Here is an 18,995-nt window from a genome sequence, read left to right as displayed (position 1 = left end):
AAACCCGCCCCAGCCCCAGCCCGGGCCCTGCTCCATCCCAGGAACGAGGAGGGAGAGTGAAGAGACACAACTGCAGGAGTTTATTTCACATTGCTCTGCACACACTTGGACACAGCAGCTCCAGGCAGCTCAGCACACCCTGAGGATGAGCTGCAGTTCCAGCAGTGCATTCCCACCCTTCCAGCACTGACCCAAAGCAGAGACAGGTTTGTGTTTGAGGCACCCTGAGCCCAGCCCTGCTGTGACACCAGCACTGAGCTGTCCCCACCTCCTCCCAGTGCTGCTCCTTTCCATAGGAAATGGTGCTGGGGCTCAGCTGGGCTGCCTGCCCGTGCTCAGGGAAGGATTGCTGGTTTGAAATGAGCCATGGCACAGGCACTCCTGCTCCTGCTGGGATGGGACAGCCTGGAACAAACCCTGCTGAGCACTTAGCACAGAGCAGAGCAGCTCCTGGCTACAGCTGCTTCCCTCCAGCCTGGCAGGTGGGGAGTGTGTGTCCACCAGAGTTCACTGTCAGTCAGTGAATTCACCATGAAGGAGCCTCACAGCTCTGGGCTGGTTGCTCACAGACCCTCAGGAGCAGCAGCCTGAGCTCCCAGCACCAGCTCCTGTCCCCAAGCACAGGTACAGAGCCTCACCCCCACCCTCCACTCTGGAGCTCCCCATTTCAGACACTACAACATTTCTGGATTGTAAGACACAGACAGATTTCACACATTGTACACAGCCTTATAAATAATCCCTGGAGTAAATCACTTCCCAGAATACCAGCCATGGGTACAGCTTCAACAGTACAATTTATGGCTTCATTATAACTCAAAAAGGTAAAACAAACTCAAAATATTGCACAGACAAACCCAGTTCATGTGAGGTTCCACCTCCACTGCTGTGTGTAGTCACCCAGCATTTGTCATCTCAGACAGGAATACTTTGTGGGAAAGGAGATTTAAAATAATATGGATGCCATCAGCATGCAGGGAAACGTGCAGCAGGGAGTGAGGACACTGCTAGAAAATGAAATCTGCCTTTGTCCCTTAGCAGGGAAGGGGCAGCTCCTGATTTGCAGCTCCTCTTTTACATTCATCTCCAGAAAAGAAAACTTTGGTTAAAACATAACATGGATTTAAGGTAAACATTGTATCGCCCTTATAAAAACGGAAATAAAAACCACCGAGCTGAGATATTTGGGATATCCCAGCCTGGGACACAAGACACAGAACATGGGCAGGACCACGCTCACCACACTGCAGGGCAGGACAGGGACAGCAAAGCGGCACCGAGGGGCTGCCAGAAGGCTGAGCCTTTATTTCAACAGGATCCAGGGAATCCTTCCTGGGCAGCTGGGAGTGTCCTCGGAATGGTTCCAGCCCCGGGCTCTATGTCCGATGCGAGGGCTCCCCCGAGGGGGTTTCGATGTCCGTGTAAAACTGAGCAATTTGCTCCTGGTATTTCTGAGTCACCACTGGCCTCCTCAGCTTCATGGTGGGGCCTGTGGGGAACCAGCACAGGGTTAATGGGGAGGGAACCAGCACAGGGTTAATGGGGAGGGAACCAGCACAGGGTTAATGGGGAGGGAACCACTGGGGGCACCCACCAGGCCTGACCCATTCTGCATTTCTCTTTGGGTTTAATAGAACCTCCCTCCATTCCCCTGTGAGCTGAAACAGCACAGCAGCATCCAGAGGGTGCTGGGCACTGTCCAGGCTCCCCAGGGAATGGTCCCAAGGCTGCCAGAGCTCCAGGAGCATTTGGACACCGCTCTCAGGGATGCTCAGGGTGGGATTGTTGGGGGGTCTGGGCAGGGCCAGGGGCTGCTCTGATGATCCCTGAGGGTCCCTCCCAGCTCAGGATGTTCCATAACTCTGCAAGAGGCAGAGCACAAGGGTAAGTGCTGCTCCACTCAGTGCTGCTGGGCAGGAGTGGGAATTCACCCCAGTTCATGCCACCCCAAACTGCCACATGGAAAAGCCACAGTGAGGAAAGGCCAAGGGCAGCTCTGTGCATCGGGGCTCGTGGTTGTGTTGATGTTCAACAGCCAGGCAAGGGGCACAGGCAAAGTCCAGACACCCCCCCACCACTCACCAAGCTCTCCACCAAAGAGGGAAAAGTCCTTCTCCAGCAGGACCCACTTCTGGACTTTCTGGGCATTGGACACAGCTCCCTCATTGACAGCAGAGATCCCTTTCTGGATGGCAGCATAGATGGCCTTGTCTTTGCTGCTGATGATTTCTGAGACCTTGGTGGCCTTGCTGCCCAGCTTCTGACAGAATTCCAGAGCTTCTGGGCTGAGGTCATCTGTGGGCTCGCCCGTTTCTGCATCCACAACGCACTGCAGGCAACAACAGATCCCTGAGCACTGCTGAGCACCTGAGGCCTCTGCACCAAGGAGTTCCAGCCCAGCTCTGGGACCATTCCTGGGTCCCTTCCCCACCCCACTCCAACCCCACCTCATCCAAGATCTCATCCAATCCCTGGCTGGGGGAATGGAGTGGAATTCCCAATGGAATTTTGGGACAAAACACAGATAACCCCCCTCAGATCTGCCTGCTCAGGAGCCAGCAGGGTACAGAGCTCATCCTCCTGTGCTATCCAAAGTTAATCACTTTTTTCCAGACCTTTTCTGGAGCACAATTTACTTCCCTACACTTTGGAAGTCACACACAGCACTGAACCATGACAAGTGCAGCAGGGCCACCTCCAGGGCCTGGCTCAGGTCTCCTGCCCCAGGCCAAGGCTGTTGGCCTCAGTCTCACCAAGGAGCAATTCCCACTCTGACACCCAGCACAGACTGACAGATGTGTCCTGGTGGAGTTTAAAGCCAGAGTCTGACAAAGAAATCCTTGACAGCTTTTTAGCTCCCAGACTGCTCTAGGAGAGACTGAAACAGCAGAGGAGAACTGAAGGGTTTCCTTTTCCAGCTCACTTGTGGGTTTTTAATTTCTGTTTCTTCCTGCCCTGTGTGGCACAGAAAAAGCTGCCCTGAACAACAGCAGGGCCTGATGGTCTGAGCAGGTGACAACTCTGTGCTTTCAGCTACAGCCAATTGTGCTCTGGACTCCTCTCTCCACAAGACACAAAAATGTGTAACAACTTCTCCTCCCTGGAATTAATCAGATTCAGCAGCACAGGTGGTGGATCCCCATCCTGTTTTCCATTACCTTTAGTGTCAGGAGCATAGAAAGGAATTTGGCTTTGTCTCCAACCAACATGGCATTGCTGATGATGGGAACAGCATTCTTGACGGCATCCTCGATGGGAACAGGAGGAATGTTCTCACCTCCTGCAGTGATGATGAGCTCTGGAAAACAATCAAATCCTGATTAATGCTTGGAGCTTCTCCCCTTCCCACAATCTGAAACAACTCAACTCAAACAGTGAGTCTGTGTCAGCAGAGCTGGAGAAGGGAGCACATCAGGACTGGGAAAGGCACAGGGTGACATCCCCAGAAGTGTTCAGAAGGTGGGGATGTGGTTTAGTGGTGGCCTTGGGGGTGCTGTACCCAATGATCTTAAAGGGCTTTTCCAGCCTCAGTGCTGGTGCCATGACTCCAGCAGGCCTGGAGAGAGGAACAGGAGCTGTTCACACACAGCCAAAGCTTCCTTGGTGCTCCAGGGGTGTTTGCAGTCTGGCAGTGCAGAGTGAGCCCCTTGGCACCTGGCACAGACCCCTGGGCTTCTAAGGCACCTAAGTAGGCTCCCAGATTGTCAGAAACTGAAGTGAAAGGAGGTTCCCTTGTGCTGCAGAGCAGAGGGGAGCCCCATTCTCAATCTCCTGAGAGCACCCCTCCACACGAGCACCCCTCTCTTTTTGAGGGCTGAAGGCTGAGTGGCCTTGGCTTTGTCTGGGATTGCTCAGACTGCTCTGCTGTCCCAAGAGCCACACTGTGACAAGGCACTTTGCACAACAGTGTTAAGCTGCTGTTTTCCTTGGAGGTCACCCAGCAAAGCTCCTGAAACTCAGGGAGCTGCAGGTAAAACAAGCCCACAAAGCATTAACTGCACTGGTGCTGCAATCAGAGGGCTTCTCCCCCACTGCAAACACACTCTGGCTGCAGAGGCTGCCCCTCTCCTCCCACCACAGGGCAGGACACCCTGCAGCCACATTGATGTGGACACTACAGGAGGAGAAAGATTTCAGTATTTTTTCTGTGCAAGTCACAACCACACAACCAGCAGAGCCTCCCCTGTACCAGAGGAGGTTTGAGTTGGATATTGGGAAAAATTTCTTCACTGTTCAGCATTGGAACAGGCTGCCCAGGACAGTGGTGGAGTCACCATCCCTGGAAGGATTTCAAAGATGTGGAAACTGGGGACGTGGGTTAGTTGGGCTCCATGAGGTCTTTCCCAACATTAACAACTCTCTGATCCCACAGTGCTGCACAACATCAAGTCAAGGGATGTGTTACCTTTAATTCTGCCTGTGATGAAGAGGAATCCATCCTTGTCATGCTTGCCCAGGTCCCCTGAGTGCAGCCAGCCATCCTCATCGATGGCCTCTTTGGTTTTGTCCTCCATGTTCAGGTAGCCCATGAAGATGTGCCTCCCTGAGAAACAGATCTCCCCAATGCCATCCTTGTCTGGTTTATGGATCAGGGTGTAGCAGCCTGTCAGCTCCTTCCCACAGCTGAAACAGAGCACAGAGCAAGGATTCATTTATTTTAAGCTGGATTCAAGCAGAGGTTACAGCAGCACCTCTCAAACTGAAGGGTTTGAACAAAGCCCCAGCAAAGAGCTTCAAAGGCATCTGCTCTGTAAGGGCAGCTGCAGAAAGAGCTGCTATTGCAGAGAGCAGTGCTCACACACCTGCTGCTCTGCCCTCATTGTTCTCAACTCCTGAGCTTTCAATAAGCAGATTTATGTCCTTGGCAGCAAACTTTCACTGTGCAGCCTGAACAAGCCATTCAAAGACACCCTGCACCCTTCAGTCATTTGCATTAAAGTGAAGTCACCAATTGGAGTTACCAATTCTTCCTTCATCCCATCAGCCCCCACTCCTTCCCCAGCTCCCACAGAACCCAGCCAAGGTAAATTCACATATCCCTGCTGCTGCTGCCCTTGGCAGATCTCTTCACCTGTGATGTGGCTCCCAGTGACCTTCCAGTGTCAAGGCAGGACCCTCCACTCCCCCTGCTCCCAGGACAGTGCTCACCTGCCGAGCTTGAAGGCGTGAGGTAGGGAGATGGTGTGAGGCCCAGAGCTCTCACTCATCCCATAGAGCTCCAGCACAGGAATGTTCAGGCTCAGAAAGAATTCCAGGGTGTCTCTGGTGATGGGAGCAGCCCCTGTGTAGCACTTGGTGCAGCGGTCCAGCCCGAGGGCCTTGCGCACCTTCCCGTACACCAACTGCCTGGCCAGGCGGAAATTCACGGGCACCTCGGAGCACCTGCACCAGGAAAAGGGAAAATCCTTTTATCTTCATCCTACTGCAGCTCATCCCATAGAATAATGCATTGTACCCCCCCTCCAGTCCTAGCTGCTCCCCCTCAGGTACAAGTGCCACTGGCCTGCCACATGGGATATAATTCTGGATGGAATTATGACAGTAAAGTTCTCCTAAAACTCATCAGCATCCCTGAAGTGTAATTACCCATAATTACCCATTCATCCTCTTGAGGTTGGTCTGCAGCCCCACTTCCTTGGCCCACGAGGCCACTCTCCTTCGGAGTGCTGAGGCTTTCATGCCCACAGATTTCATTTTCTCTTCCATTTTTTCCCAGACACGAGGAACTCCCAGAAAAGCAGTTGGCCTCACTTCCCGCAGGGTCTCCACCAAGCTGCCCTGAGAGAGGAAGGATTTAATGCAGTTTTTAGAATTATTCACTGCAGACTTCAGGTCAGTACTGATCATTAGTAAAAACTTGGGAGTCTGCATCAGTTTTGAGAAATTGTTTTGTTTTTTTGCAGCGCCTCCAAGAGAAGGGAACCCCTGAGGCATTCCAGTGGGAACTGGGAAGGGAGCAAAGGTCAATTCTTTCAGTGCTGACACAAGAATCCTTAGTGAGGACTCAGGTTTAGCTGGGCCATGGTGCAATGTGGGCAGAACAAACACAAGGCTGTTTCTCAACCAGTTCTGGATGTGGCACCAGGTGTCAGGCAAGAACTCAGCAGCTCCCAGTTGAGAAGTGCTGGGTCAGCTTCTCCCAGTTTGTGACTGAGTCAAAAGGTAAAGGTCAGGCTCCAGTCAAACCAACAGGGGCAGCTGGTCAGTGGGCAAAGCAAACCCAGCTAGGAAAGCTGACAGAACCACGGGATAGCAGAGCCTTATTTCAAACACCCACCCCAGCTCAAGCAGGTGCATGAGTATAAGTTTATTATCTTATTTTTTTACCTTCAATGCATCTGGCTGGGCAAAGTAAACTTGCACCCCGAAGGTCATGGCTGCCCAGATATCACACATCTGTGCAGCAATGTGGCTGAGGGGCAGGTAGCTGACCACGTGCTCCTGCCTGTCGTGGGCATCGCTCAGCGCGATGAAGCGTCCGGCCACTGCTGCTGTCCACGTCAGCTGCAACAGGAACACACAGGGCCTTCAGAGCAGGGACAGCACACAACACACAGGGACAACACAGCTACAGCACCCTGGGGCATTAACAGCAGCAGGAGGAGAGAGTGGGGGGAGACTCCTCGGGGGCTGCAGCTCCTCCCGAGGGGAGGCAGAGGGGCAGGGGCTGAGCTCTGCTCTGGGACAGGGACAGGAGCCCAGGAAGGGCTGGAGCTGTGTCAGGGCTTGGCATGGAGCTCAGGGAAAGGTTCTTCCCCCCGAGGGCGCTGGGCACTGCCCAGGCTCCCCAGGGAATGGTCCTGGCCCCAAGGCTGCCAGAGCTCCAGGAGCGTTTGGACACCGCTCTCAGGGATGCTCAGGGTGGGATTGTTGGGGGGTCTGGGCAGGGCCAGGGGCTGCTCTGATGATCCCTGAGGGTCCCTCCCTGCTCAGGATGCTCTGAGGTCTCAGTTGCTGGCTGGCACTGGGCACTCACGTTGTCGTGGCTGAGCATGGCGCCCTTGGGCTGCCCCGTGGTGCCCGAGGTGTAGATGAGGGTGCAGCACTGGTTGGGTTTCTGGGACGCGATGATCTCACGGAGCCGCGAGTCCGGCATGTCCCTGCCCAGCTCCATGAACTCCCTCCACTGCAGGGAACAGAAGAGCTCAGTCCCTCACACTCACAGGAAAAATGAAACTCTTTGCTACACACCAAAAGAGGGAAGCTGCTCTCCTGTCCACACCTCTGGAAGAGGCTGGAAATCCACACAGTCACCCCAGAGAGTTTTCTGGCTGACACAGGGAGAAGCAGAAAGGACACAGACCCACCCCAGCAGCTTTACAGCTCTGTAGCAACTCCCTGGAGTAACTGTGGGCCCCGAGGTGCCTGACAAAGGTCAGTAGGCTCACAGCCCTTTTACAACAGGGATTATCCAGGTTGCACAAGAGCTGACACCTCCTGCCCACCACAGCCAACAGAGCTCAGGGCATCTCGTGATCAGTCACAGACCTCCAGGCTGGTTTGCCTTGGAAGGGACCTTAAAGATCATCTCATTCCAAGGCCCTGCCATGGACAGGTGTTTAAGGACCAGATGTTTAAGGCCCCACAGCAGGTGACAGCCTGACAGCTGAACACAACCAGGACTTAAAAGCTGTGGAAAAGCCCAGCACTTACCGAGTATAGTTTTGGTCTCTTCTCTTTGATCTCCTCCCCATACTGGACAATGCCCTTCAGATGAGGTAGTCTGTCTTCAATCTGTGTGAGGAAGGGAGATTTGTGAGAAGGAGCAAATGCTGCTTGTCCCTTCCAGGCCTCTGTAACCCCACTTAGAATGCTCCTCATATTTGCCACTTTACGTAAAGCCAAGAGAATCCCATCTGTGCTCCTGAAAGAATGGGTTTGCCTCACTAAAACAGTTATAATTTGGGCTGGGATGTTGCCAGACAACCTAGAGGATGCTCAGTTGTTCATTTTGGTTTCCTCTATTTTAAGCCCAAGGCTTTTAAGAAGTGAAAGCACCACTGAACCTCTTGTGAGACACAGTGGCAGTGACAGCTCACCTGGCTGGAGCAGGGAGCACCCCAAGGAATTCACCTCTGCTCTCAGACCCAGCACTGCCCTCCCACAGCATTTTACCCTCCCACATCTGTCAATAGCTTGCTGTAACCCCCAGCCATATAAAAAACATAATTACTTCTAAGATTTTCTGCAGCTGTTTATGGTTTTCCACCACTATAATGTTGGCACTGCAGTTCTCAGCTACATAATGACAGGCCTCAGGAGAGTTTGTAGTGTAGATCCCAACAGCAAATCCCCTGGAAAAGGGAAAAAACAAAACAGAAAAGCAAAACACAGAGTTAGAGGACAAGCAGAATTGCTGGTAAAATTCAGACAATTTCAGAGAAAAAACTTTAAGAAGAATATCCCATAAAATGACAACTAAGGAGGAAAGGCTTAATTCCAAGAGGAAAGATTCTGTTTTGGGTCATGGGAAATGTCAAGAGTGGTGTGAGGGACTAAAATATCTCATGTGGAAGGCAGATATCACAATCCAGCCACGGGATTCTCTGGCATTTCCCACCATATTTTAATCACTGTGTACATAAGAATGCTTCTGAATTAACCTACTGGTCATCTTATTTTGAGAGAAGCAGCTGGCTAAAAAAATTTAATTTTTGTCTCATTAATTCATTGTGAAACAGTTCAGCTTCTATCTACCTTCATTAAACCCAAATATAAGCAATTTGGTTTGTTTTTTTTCTTTTAATTTGTTTTACTGGTGTTTTAATCAAAACCTGTTTCTCATGTGAATACTGCAGTCACTCTCTGCCTGCCAAAGCAAAATGCATGGCAAGAAACAAGAGTCTTACCCTGCAAGGATAGCTCCAATGTCAGCAATGAACCACTCTGCAGAATTAAATCCCAGGATGCCCACTCCATGGAAACGCTCCAGCCCCAGCTGTAAACAAGAGATGGCATTACAGCAGCCTGGCTTCTCCTCTGGACAAAGCTCAGGGCTCAGATCTCTGCTCTGAGCACAGCACTGAGGGAAGAGTTCAGGTCCCTCATGGGGTAATTCCCACTGAAAAACTCCCCAGCAGCCAAGATGGGACCACAGAGTTTGACATCCCTGCCTCACTGTAAGTGGGAAGGAAAATTGGGGTTTGCTGAGTCTGCCCTTGGAAAGACTGGCTCACTGGAATTCACTAACAGAAAAAGAAACCTGCAACCCAGGGTTACCAGTTCCCCTTGGGCTGGGCACGAGGAGCTGAGAGGTGAAGTCAGGCAACACCTCCTGGGACATTTGGTACAAGCTGGGAATGTCAGACATTAATAATGGCCAGGGAAGTCACACTGGCTATGAAATTCCAGCTCCTGGAGTCCCAGTCTTTAACTCCCTCAGCCAGACACTGGTTTTGTCCCAGAAGATTCCACCCCAGGAGTAAAACCAGGCTGGCCTTAACTTGAAGAGATAAGACTTGATCCCAACAGTAAAAACAGGCAGTGTTGGTTTCTGCCTCCAAGTGTCCCAATTCCAGCAGCACAAACAAAAGGTTGGGCCGTGTGGGACATTTGAGGCTGGTTTGTAAGCATCCCTTGAAGATATTTTCATAGAAAGATGAACCCTTCCATGCCTCTGGAGGGCAGTGTCCAGGTTTGCCAGACACCTCAAACACATCACTTTAAATGTTTCCTTACATCCTTTCTTCTTGGTTAAATGTGGACTGTCAAAAAAATTCAATACCAAGGTGTCCATAGCATGTTCAGGTACTTCCCTGTCACTCTCAGACTCATCTGCACTCAGGGAATTTGCAGGTTTAAGACAGACTTGGCTGCAGCCATTCTAGCACTTAAATGAGTGAACATTAAACTTCATGTTTTCCACAGTGGTAGCAAAAGGAAGAATAGTTTTAAATTAAAAGAAGAGAGATTTACATCAGATATTGGGAAGAAATTCTTGGCTGTGAAGGTGGGGAGGCCCTGGCACAGGGTGCCCAGAGCAGCTGTGGCTGCCCCTGGATCCCTGGCAGTGTCCAGGGCCAGGCTGGATGGGGCTTGGAGTAGCCTGGGACAGTGAAGGTGTCCCTGCCATGGCAGGGATGACACTGGATGGACTTTAAGGTCCCTTCCCACCCAAACCAGGCTGATATTAGGATCCTGTGAACCTGCACAGAGAATTGAACAAACTCTTACCTTTAGAAAGCTTTTGGCTGCTTTCCAGCACTCATCATAGTACATCTTGTATGTCAGCTTTGTCCACTGGCCATCCTTTTTGGATGCAAGGGCATAAAAGTCACTGTATTTGTTGACACTTTCCTGCAAGAGCTGGTGCACAGTCTTTGGGGCCTCGCTGCCAATGCCCTGCTCCTCCATCCTCAGCCTGACCTCTCCATCACGGCGTGTTGTCCACACACTGGAGCCAGGGTTGGAGAAGGCTGCTTTGAAACAAAAGTGTTCAGCACCATCATCAGCATCTGCTGCCATAACAGCAATAGAAACACAAGTCCCAAGCATATGAAAGCAAATGCTGTTACACCCCCTCCCACACCCCTTTTTTTGACCCTTTCTTCGTGGCAATTTTGCCAGATGACCCCCAGTATTTTAGACTAGAAGCCTCTAGATCACTTTCAAATTTTGTTAAACATTTCTCACTTACTGCTCTACTGCCCTAAGGCTCTTGTACTGGTAAGGTGAAAGTTTCCTGCATCTTATACTCTGTTGTTTTTAATTGTTTTCTTTTAAGGAGGACTGAAAGCAGGACACTGGTACCTGGTGGATGAGCACCAGGCACTGGCACTGCCTATTCAATCCTTGAAGCACAGCTGTGCTTTAAAGTCTGAGTTCCAGACACTTCTGTACAGCCCATCCTGCAACCTGAGCTGCTTCTTCCATTGTCATGGTTTGACAAATCCCTCTCTTGTTGCAACAGCCCCCAAATTTCCATCCACTCACCTTTGGGACCGAGTGACTTCACCTGAGATGTCTCCATCTTGGAATCTTCCCCTGGCTCACTGTTGTGTGGCTCAGCAGTTCTGCAAGGCAAAAGGAATTATCCCTGGATGAGAACTCTGAGGGCTGCCTGCCACAGGCAGGTTTGCTCCATCCCTTAATGTCACTCAGTCCTTGGATGTCAAAGTGATTCCTGATGTTCTGCAGGTGACTTTATTAATTCACTACCCTGCAAGGCCCCAGCAATGGAGCAGGTACCTCTGAGTGTGCAAGCTCTGCCTGTGCTGGTTTTGAACACATGAGTGTTGTCCTAATTGCAGCTTTCATTGCAGACAAGCTGCAGAGGAATGCATAAACATCATCCCAAAAACAGCCATCATTTAATTCCTAAAGTCTGCTCCAGGTGCCTGAGACAAAGAGTCTGCAGCTGGGAGGAGGAGGAGAAGGGGGGCAGGAAGGGACACTTGGATCTGGAACTCATCTCCTGTCTGCAGTATGTGAGTCCAACAACAGGAGAGGCCCTGGGGACACTCTGGAGTCACCCCATGGGGAAACCCACAGAGATTTCCTGCAAAGAGCAGGAAATTGATTCAACAGGAAATCTTGTTCTTAGGTATTGCTATTAAAGCCAGTGCTCCCACCAGATGCTTGGGAAGAAACAGAAACAGGCTCAAGCCCATGTGCTCCAGCCATGCTCCTCCCAGCTGAGCTGTCCTTTCACTTTCAGCCCTGCAGAGCTGGTGAAGCACCATTTGCCTGTTGCAAAACTGTTCTCACTCCATCCCTCTGCAATGAGCCATGCAGCCATCCCAGCCCCAATGAGGAGGGTAAGGGATAACCAAGTCTCCTTGACAGCAGGAGCTGGAAGCCAGACCCAGTGAGATTTTGGAATCCCACCCTCCCAGCAGGCAGCTGCTGCTTTGTTCCCTGCCCTGGGCAGTGCCCTGCCAGGACCATGGGCAGAGCACTGAGCTCTGAGTTTTAGCTGATTTAAGGTTACACTGCAGAGACCCAAACTCTCCATCCTGCCCTGCCCTACCAGCCCTTTGCCTCAGCCCATCACACAGATGTTGTTTCTCCAGGCTGGTGTTTTCCCTTCCCCACAGCAACACCTGCAGCACCAAGCCCAGGCTCTTCCAGAAGGGCCCTGACATCACAATGACTCCAACACTGCAGGGGCAGCTCTGGGGCAGAAAGGAGCCCTGGCTCTGCCCATCACAGTCCCTGCACACAGCTGAGAGCTCCTCTGGGCCCACACAAACTCCTCAGCCTAAGCCAGGCAAGGCTCCCACCAAGTCCTACCTTTCACTTCCTTTCTACCAGGCCAGAGACAAGACAATCCAGCATTTCAGGGTAAGGGGGAAATCTCCTCCCTCTAATCTACATTTATTCTGAATTTCTAGGGAACAGTCAGCTATGACTGCTTTGGGCATATGAGGAGGTTTAAGGCCCAGGGAAGATCTGACTTGGTTGATCCCATGTCCTGTCCTAAAGCAGAACTGCTTCTCTGAACTAATCTGCAAACCAGCAACCAGGGTTGAGTAAATAATTTCTTTATTTCCCCCAAGGGGATTATGAGATATTCCCACCTCTGTGCTCCCTCCTCATTATTGAGAACATTTTTCAGCTCAAATTAATCCTCAGTTGCAATAGTTCTGCACCATTTCTCCACCAGCTTTTATGATCAAAGCATGCAAATGACCCAGTAATAAGAGTAGAAAAGCCCCAGCTATTTCCCTCACAGTCAATCAAGTCATCCTTTTCTCCCCCTTATGACATGTAATTCAATACAGCCCCAAAAATTTAGGTAACGAGGTTTTAGTCAGCTAGATCCCATTATGCTGTGCTGAGATATAGACCCTAATCTCCTCTTTAGTCTGTAAATCTAAGCAGCCTCTCACCAGCAGGAGTTTGAGATCAGTGTAGGTACAGCACATGAGCTGTTCCCTGCAGAGGCAGGGCTCTTCCAAAATCATTTTAATTAATCAAAGCAAGCATGGTAGAACACAAACTATATACACAGGTCCTAACAGGGTAAATAAAATCCTAGATTAGACAAACCTGGGTGAAGAGTTGAGCAGCACATCTTCCCGTGGCACCTCACAGTTCCCTTGGAGAGCTGAATTGCAATAAACCACGGAGACTGGTTCTGCAAGTGCCATCCTCGCCTCTGACTCACACAGCACTGTCCCTGCAAAAACAGGCTTGGAAAATTAAAATACAGCCAAACGTCACGGCAAAGCAGCTCCACTGACGTGAGCGAGGCAACCCCAAAGAGGCACAACTCGAGCTTGCTGCATTTGCCTGAACTACAGGAAATTCTGACAGCTCAAAAAAACAGCGTGACACCCACAGCTCCCCAACAGCACCACGAGCCGAATTATTTCAATTCCGCGCTGTTTTTACCCCAAATGCCGTCCCAAAAGCTCGGCTCACCCCCCCCCCCATCCCCGCAGCCTCACCACGCATCGCCCTTCCCGCAGCCTCCCCTCCGCAGCCGCTCCGCACCGCGCCGAGCCCGACGTGTAATATCCTTTATTTTTAAACTAGCGCCCAGGAGGCAGATCTGGAGCATCTTATGTCATGTGCTGCTGCCTTGCAATTGGAAGCGGCTTGTCACCCCACACCGCCTCTCTTAAGGAGGCTCTGGCCCCACGCCTGCACACCGGGGATCGCGGCTGCCTGGGGGGACACAGCCCTGGGACACCTCATATTTCGTTTGTTTGCATCAATATTAGCGTTATTTTCCAGATTTTTTTTTTTTTTGTGGTTCCAACGCTGCTTTCAGCACTTTGTCTTGGGTGATTTCATGGTCTTAACGAAGTGTTTTCTAAACGCTGATTTTATTTAAGGTTTACACTCAACAAAAACCTTTGATGCTTCTAAGTCGCCAGGCTGATCTTTAATTGTTTCAAGGGATTTTAAACCGATTGGAGATGAACCCCATTATCCTTGCTCTCTCTAAGAAGTGCAGTTCAGGCTGCTATTTTGTACTCGCATTACACAGACACATTTAAATCGCGTGATGCGAGGGGCATGATGTTCGATGAGGGGAAAAAAAGAATCTTTTTATGCCATAAATGCGAGGCGGCACGCTGCAGCCTGTGGTGAGAGGGGAAAGGCAGGGCAGGGACAGCTCGGGGACAGCACACGGCTCGGGGACAGGCACACGGCTCGGGAGGGGACGTCCCCTTTCCGCTCAGCCATGTGCGCAAGGACACGTCGCTGCTCACGCCACGCTCTGCTCGCGAGTCACCGCGCCAGAAATATTGAATTCTGCGAGAGGGGGATGCGTGGCTGCAAAAAGCCCGGCAGATGCTGTCGCACGCCCGTTCTGGGCTAACATCAGAGCTTTATTGGCAGTGTGAGAGGCGGGGTTGGATCTGCAGCCCCGGAGGAGCACAAAGCCACGCGGTGCCACCCGAGCTGTCCCCACGGCCCCTCTCGTTCAAGGAAAACCCGAGCAGAGCCCAGGCCATCACTCCTGACCCCCTTTAGCAATTCTGCTCCCACTTTCACGAGGGGCTCAGGGCACCCAGTGTCCCCGAGGGAAGCTTTGGGATCTGCAGGAATTACAGCGTTTGTCTCCCCGGCTGGGCATCAGTGCAGCAGCAAAGGTTCAAACCAAAGGGTGAGGTGTTCCCACTGCTGCTGTCAGGGAATATGGAATGGTTTGGGTTGGGAGGGAACTCAAAGCCCATCCAGTGCCACACGGGCAGGGACGCCTTCCACCATCCCAGGCTGCTCCAAGCCTTGTCCAGCCTGGCCTTGGACACTGCCAGGGATCCAGGGGCAGCCACAGCTGTGCCAGGTCTCCTCACCCTCACAGGGAAGAACTTCCTACTAACTCCTGCTCTAACCCTGCCCTCTGGCAGTGGAAGCCATTCCCCCAGCACTCCAGCCCCTTTCAAACAAACTCTCTCCTTCTCTCTGTCACTCATTTTCTTGCAGGCTCCCTTCCTGGCCATCACGAGGTCACCCCAAAGCTTCTCCAGCTGAAGAGTCCCAATTCTCCCATCCTTCCCTCCCAGCAGAGCTGCTCCATCCCTCTAAGTTCCCTTTCCATCGTAGGCTTTCTGCATCCCCTTCAGTCACCCAAGAGGGAAAAGCTCTTCCCAGTGGAAACCATCCCTGAGTTCTGCTGTCCCTGTGCACAACCCGGGGTACATTCACACCATGAGCTGAAGTGCAATCTGACTGTGCAGCCTCCCAAACCAGACACGCATTTTATCCAGCAAATTCAGGTGAGAAGCAAATATTTCCCAACATATACAGACCTTCCCTAGCTTTGCTCAGCACAGCAGCTCGGGCCTTCCCTCCCTGGTGCTGAGTTACAAACACAGCCACTGGAAAACACGCATGTCCCAGGGTTAGGAGTGGATGAGCTTTAATTAAATTCCTTTCCAACCCAAACCATTCACGGTTCACCAGCCAGGTGTAACTTTTGGATACCAAATGCTCCCACCCCACGTTGTTCCCTCAGCAATTAGCAGACCGTGATGTACCAGTGTACAGAACGTGGAGAACACACTCCCAAACAAAAAACCCGCAGGAAGAAACCTCCCTTCTAACTAAGCCTGTCTGACTCCTTAAAACATTTAAATAAAAGCACTTCTGCTTTGAGGGAACACTGACCCAGAAGAACTGTAAATGGGGTGTTTCTTTGGAACCACTATGGGGCTTCACTGACAAACCAGAATAAAGGTCTGAGGAAGTGCAGACTTGTGACAGTGAAGGGTGTAGGAGTGGAGTTTCCATTTCAAAGGCTTTGGACACACCTTTACCTAAAACACACACAGAGCTTCAACAACACCAATTCAAATTCAAATTACCGAGCGCGTTATCAGCTACTTGATATTTTCCAACAGGGCCTCGCTCAGCTTCCTGCAGCCAGTTTCTTTTAACCGGTAAAGGCACCACATCCGCTGTGCCCCTGTCCAGAACAGCTCCAGGCAATTGCCACATCATCACCCAAACAGAAACTTGGGCCTTTTGTTCTCTTTAAAGACTCACTGAGTGAGGAAACAAAAGCTGAGCAACACACTCTTCTTCCTCTTAGATAAACTCTGTTTTTAGGAGAGGGAGTGATAAAAGCTTCCTGAGCACTGAAGGTTTTGTCCTGGACAGTTCCCCCCTGCTCTCTGGGTGCTGCAGTGGAGAAAAGAGGAGGAAAAGCAACTTCAGCCCTTTAGGATGATGAGTGAGTGCCACCACTGCAGACAGGCTCCTGAGCACCGCACACCTTCAGAGCTGAGCTTTTGGCCCACTGAGCATCACCAGGTCAGCAGACAGCCACAGACCTCTCCCTCCTTCCAGGGGCACTGCTTCTCCAGGGCAGGGCACGTTTCAGGTGAATTCCCCAGCAGTGAGGCTCAGCAGGAGGCTGCACCCAGCTGCTCTGGGCTGAGCTGCTGACAGACAGCGATGTGACACACTGCACAGCGCGGGGAAAGGCTCACCCCGGGCAGGAAACACAGCCCTGCTTTTCACCCGGCTCTGTGTCCCCTGGGAGCACAGCGGGGCCGGGAGCCGAGCACTTGGGTCACTCAGAGCACCCCTGATCCCTCAGGTCACCTCACAGAGCACTCCCAAATACTCAGCTCACCTTACAGAATATTCCCATCTCTCAGGTCACCTCAGAGAGCATCCCCAAACTCTCAGGTCACCTCAAACCATCCCAAACTCTCAGGACACCTTCACGATCAGTTCCTGCACAGCACAGGGAAAGGGCGATCCCTTCTCCTCACACCACCTCCTCTGACCGGCGGCTGGGGGACACTCCCCCCCAACCCACCCTGTGCTCATTTCACCAAAAGCAGCGAGAATTTCCCCCGCGCTGCCCAGACACCCACCCACAAACGGGACACCACGAGAAGCATCTGCCGGGATGGCGAACCCCACACCGAAACCCCCGAGGTGGGCGGGCACCCCACACACACCAGGCGAGGCTGGGGATCCCCAGAGCGGCTGTGTGGAGCCGGGACCCTCCTCCCTCACTCCCTCCCTCAGCCCCAGCCGGGGCCGGGCTTTAGGACCGCGCGTTACCTCCGGGCCCGGCGGGCGCGGCCCCTCAGCAGTTCCCGCGCGCCGCCGGGCGGGGCCTTTTACAACGCGGCCTTTCCCCTTTGCCCCGCCCACTCCGCCCTTTCGGGACCTCCCATTGGGCGAGACGGCGGTGGGAAGACACGAAGTCACGCCCCCTGTGCTGGATTGGATGAGGGGCTGTCAATAACACCAGGGCCACGCCCCCTCCCTGCGCGGGTTACCCGCGGTCAATGCCCGGCGTGGTGTCCGGGACACCGGGATTGGGTTGTGTGCCAAACACCGGGATTGGGCTGTGTGTGTGTGCGCCAAACACCGGGATTGGGCTGTGCCAAACACCGGGATTGGGCTGTGTGTGTGTGTGCCAAACACCGGGATTGCTCTGTGTGCCACACACCGGAATTGCTGTGTGCCAAACACCGGGATTGCTCTGTGTGCCAAACACCGGGATTGGGCTGTGTGCCAAACACCGGGATTGGGCTGTGCCAAACACCGGGATTGGGCTGTGTGCCAAACACCGGGATTGGGCTGTGCCACACACCGGGATTGGGCTGTGTGTGTGTGTGCCAAACACCGGGATTGCTCTGTGTGCCACACACCGGGATTGGGCTGTGTGTGTGTGTGCCAAACACCGGGATTGCTCTGTGTGCCACACACCGGGATTGGGCTGTGTGTGCCAAACACCGGGATTGCTGTGTGTGCCAAACACTGGGATTGGGCTGTGCCAAACACCGGGATTGGGCTGTGCCACACACCGGGATTGCTGTGTGTGCCAAACACCGGGATTGCTGTGTGTGCCAAACACCGGGATTGGGCTGTGCCACACACCGGGATTGCTGTGTGTGCCAAACACTGGGATTGGGCTGTGTGTGCCAAACACTGGGATTGGGCTGTGCCAAACACCGGGATTGGGCTGTGCCAAACACCGGGATTGCTGTGTGCCAAACACCGGGATTGGGCTGTGTGTGTGTGCGCCAAACACCGGGATTGGGCTGTGCCACACACCGGGATTGGGCTGTGCCAAACACCGGGATTGGGCTGTGCCACACACCGGGATTGGGCTGTGCCACACACCGGGATTGCTGTGTGCCAAACACCGGGATTGGGCTGTGCCACACACCGGGATTGGGCTGTGTGTGCCAAACACCGGGATTGGGCTGTGCCACACACAGGGATTGCTGTGTGTGCCAAACACTGGGATTGGGCTGTGTGTGCCAAACACTGGGATTGGGCTGTGTGTGTGTGCGCCAAACACCGGGATTGGGCTGTGCCACACACCGGGATTGGGCTGTGCCAAACACCGGGATTGCTGTGTGCCAAACACCGGGATTGCTGTGTGCCAAACACCGGGATTGGGCTGTGCCACACACCGGGATTGGGCTGTGTGTGCCAAACACCGGGATTGGGCTGTGTGTGTGTGCGCCAAACACCGGGATTGCTGTGTGCCAAACACCGGGATTGGGCTGTGCCAAACACCGGGATTGCTGTGTGCCAAACACCGGGATTGGGCTGTGCCACACACCGGGATTGCTGTGTGTGCCAAACACTGGGATTGGGCTGTGTGTGCCAAACACTGGGATTGGGCTGTGCCAAACACCGGGATTGGGCTGTGCCAAACACCGGGATTGCTGTGTGCCAAACACCGGGATTGGGCTGTGCCACACACCGGGATTGCTGTGTGTGCCAAACACCGGGATTGCTGTGTGTGCCAAACACCGGGATTGGGCTGTGCCACACACCGGGATTGCTGTGTGTGCCAAACACTGGGATTGGGCTGTGTGTGCCAAACACTGGGATTGGGCTGTGCCAAACACCGGGATTGGGCTGTGCCAAACACCGGGATTGCTGTGTGCCAAACACCGGGATTGGGCTGTGTGTGTGTGCGCCAAACACCGGGATTGGGCTGTGCCAAACACCGGGATTGGGCTGTGCCAAACACCGGGATTGGGCTGTGCCACACACCGGGATTGGGCTGTGCCACACACCGGGATTGCTGTGTGCCAAACACCGGGATTGCTGTGTGC

General features: G+C 52.8%; 1 protein-coding gene across 3 annotated transcripts; it reads right to left on the bottom strand.

Moving 5' to 3' along the window:
• Positions 1–57: 57 nt before the first annotated feature.
• Positions 58–17,018, bottom strand: ACSBG2 (acyl-CoA synthetase bubblegum family member 2). 3 transcript variants are annotated; one of them, XM_033082427.1, is made up of 15 exons: positions 16,975–17,018; positions 12,991–13,120; positions 10,933–11,012; positions 10,174–10,418; positions 8,850–8,938; positions 8,174–8,294; positions 7,654–7,734; positions 6,977–7,126; positions 6,328–6,504; positions 5,597–5,778; positions 5,149–5,382; positions 4,406–4,623; positions 3,159–3,298; positions 2,083–2,329; positions 58–1,489 (listed from the first exon to the last, which is right to left on the bottom strand). In XM_033082427.1, the coding sequence occupies exons 2-15, from the start codon at positions 13,089–13,091 to the stop codon at positions 1,377–1,379; spliced, it is 2,178 nt and encodes a 725-aa protein (XP_032938318.1). In that variant the 5' UTR covers positions 13,092–13,120; positions 16,975–17,018; the 3' UTR covers positions 58–1,376. The 3 variants fall into 3 exon arrangements, with proteins under 3 accessions (XP_032938318.1, XP_032938316.1, XP_032938317.1); XM_033082425.1 differs by lacking the exon at positions 16,975–17,018 and adding an exon at positions 13,392–13,502; XM_033082426.1 differs by lacking the exon at positions 16,975–17,018 and adding an exon at positions 13,392–13,502 and having other exon boundaries at positions 10,174–10,415.
• Positions 17,019–18,995: the final 1,977 nt, after the last annotated feature.

This window comes from Catharus ustulatus, chromosome 29 (genome assembly GCF_009819885.2).
Source record: "Catharus ustulatus isolate bCatUst1 chromosome 29, bCatUst1.pri.v2, whole genome shotgun sequence".
Classification (NCBI taxonomy): domain Eukaryota; kingdom Metazoa; phylum Chordata; class Aves; order Passeriformes; family Turdidae; genus Catharus; species Catharus ustulatus.
This window is presented reverse-complemented; position numbering and strand designations above follow the sequence as displayed.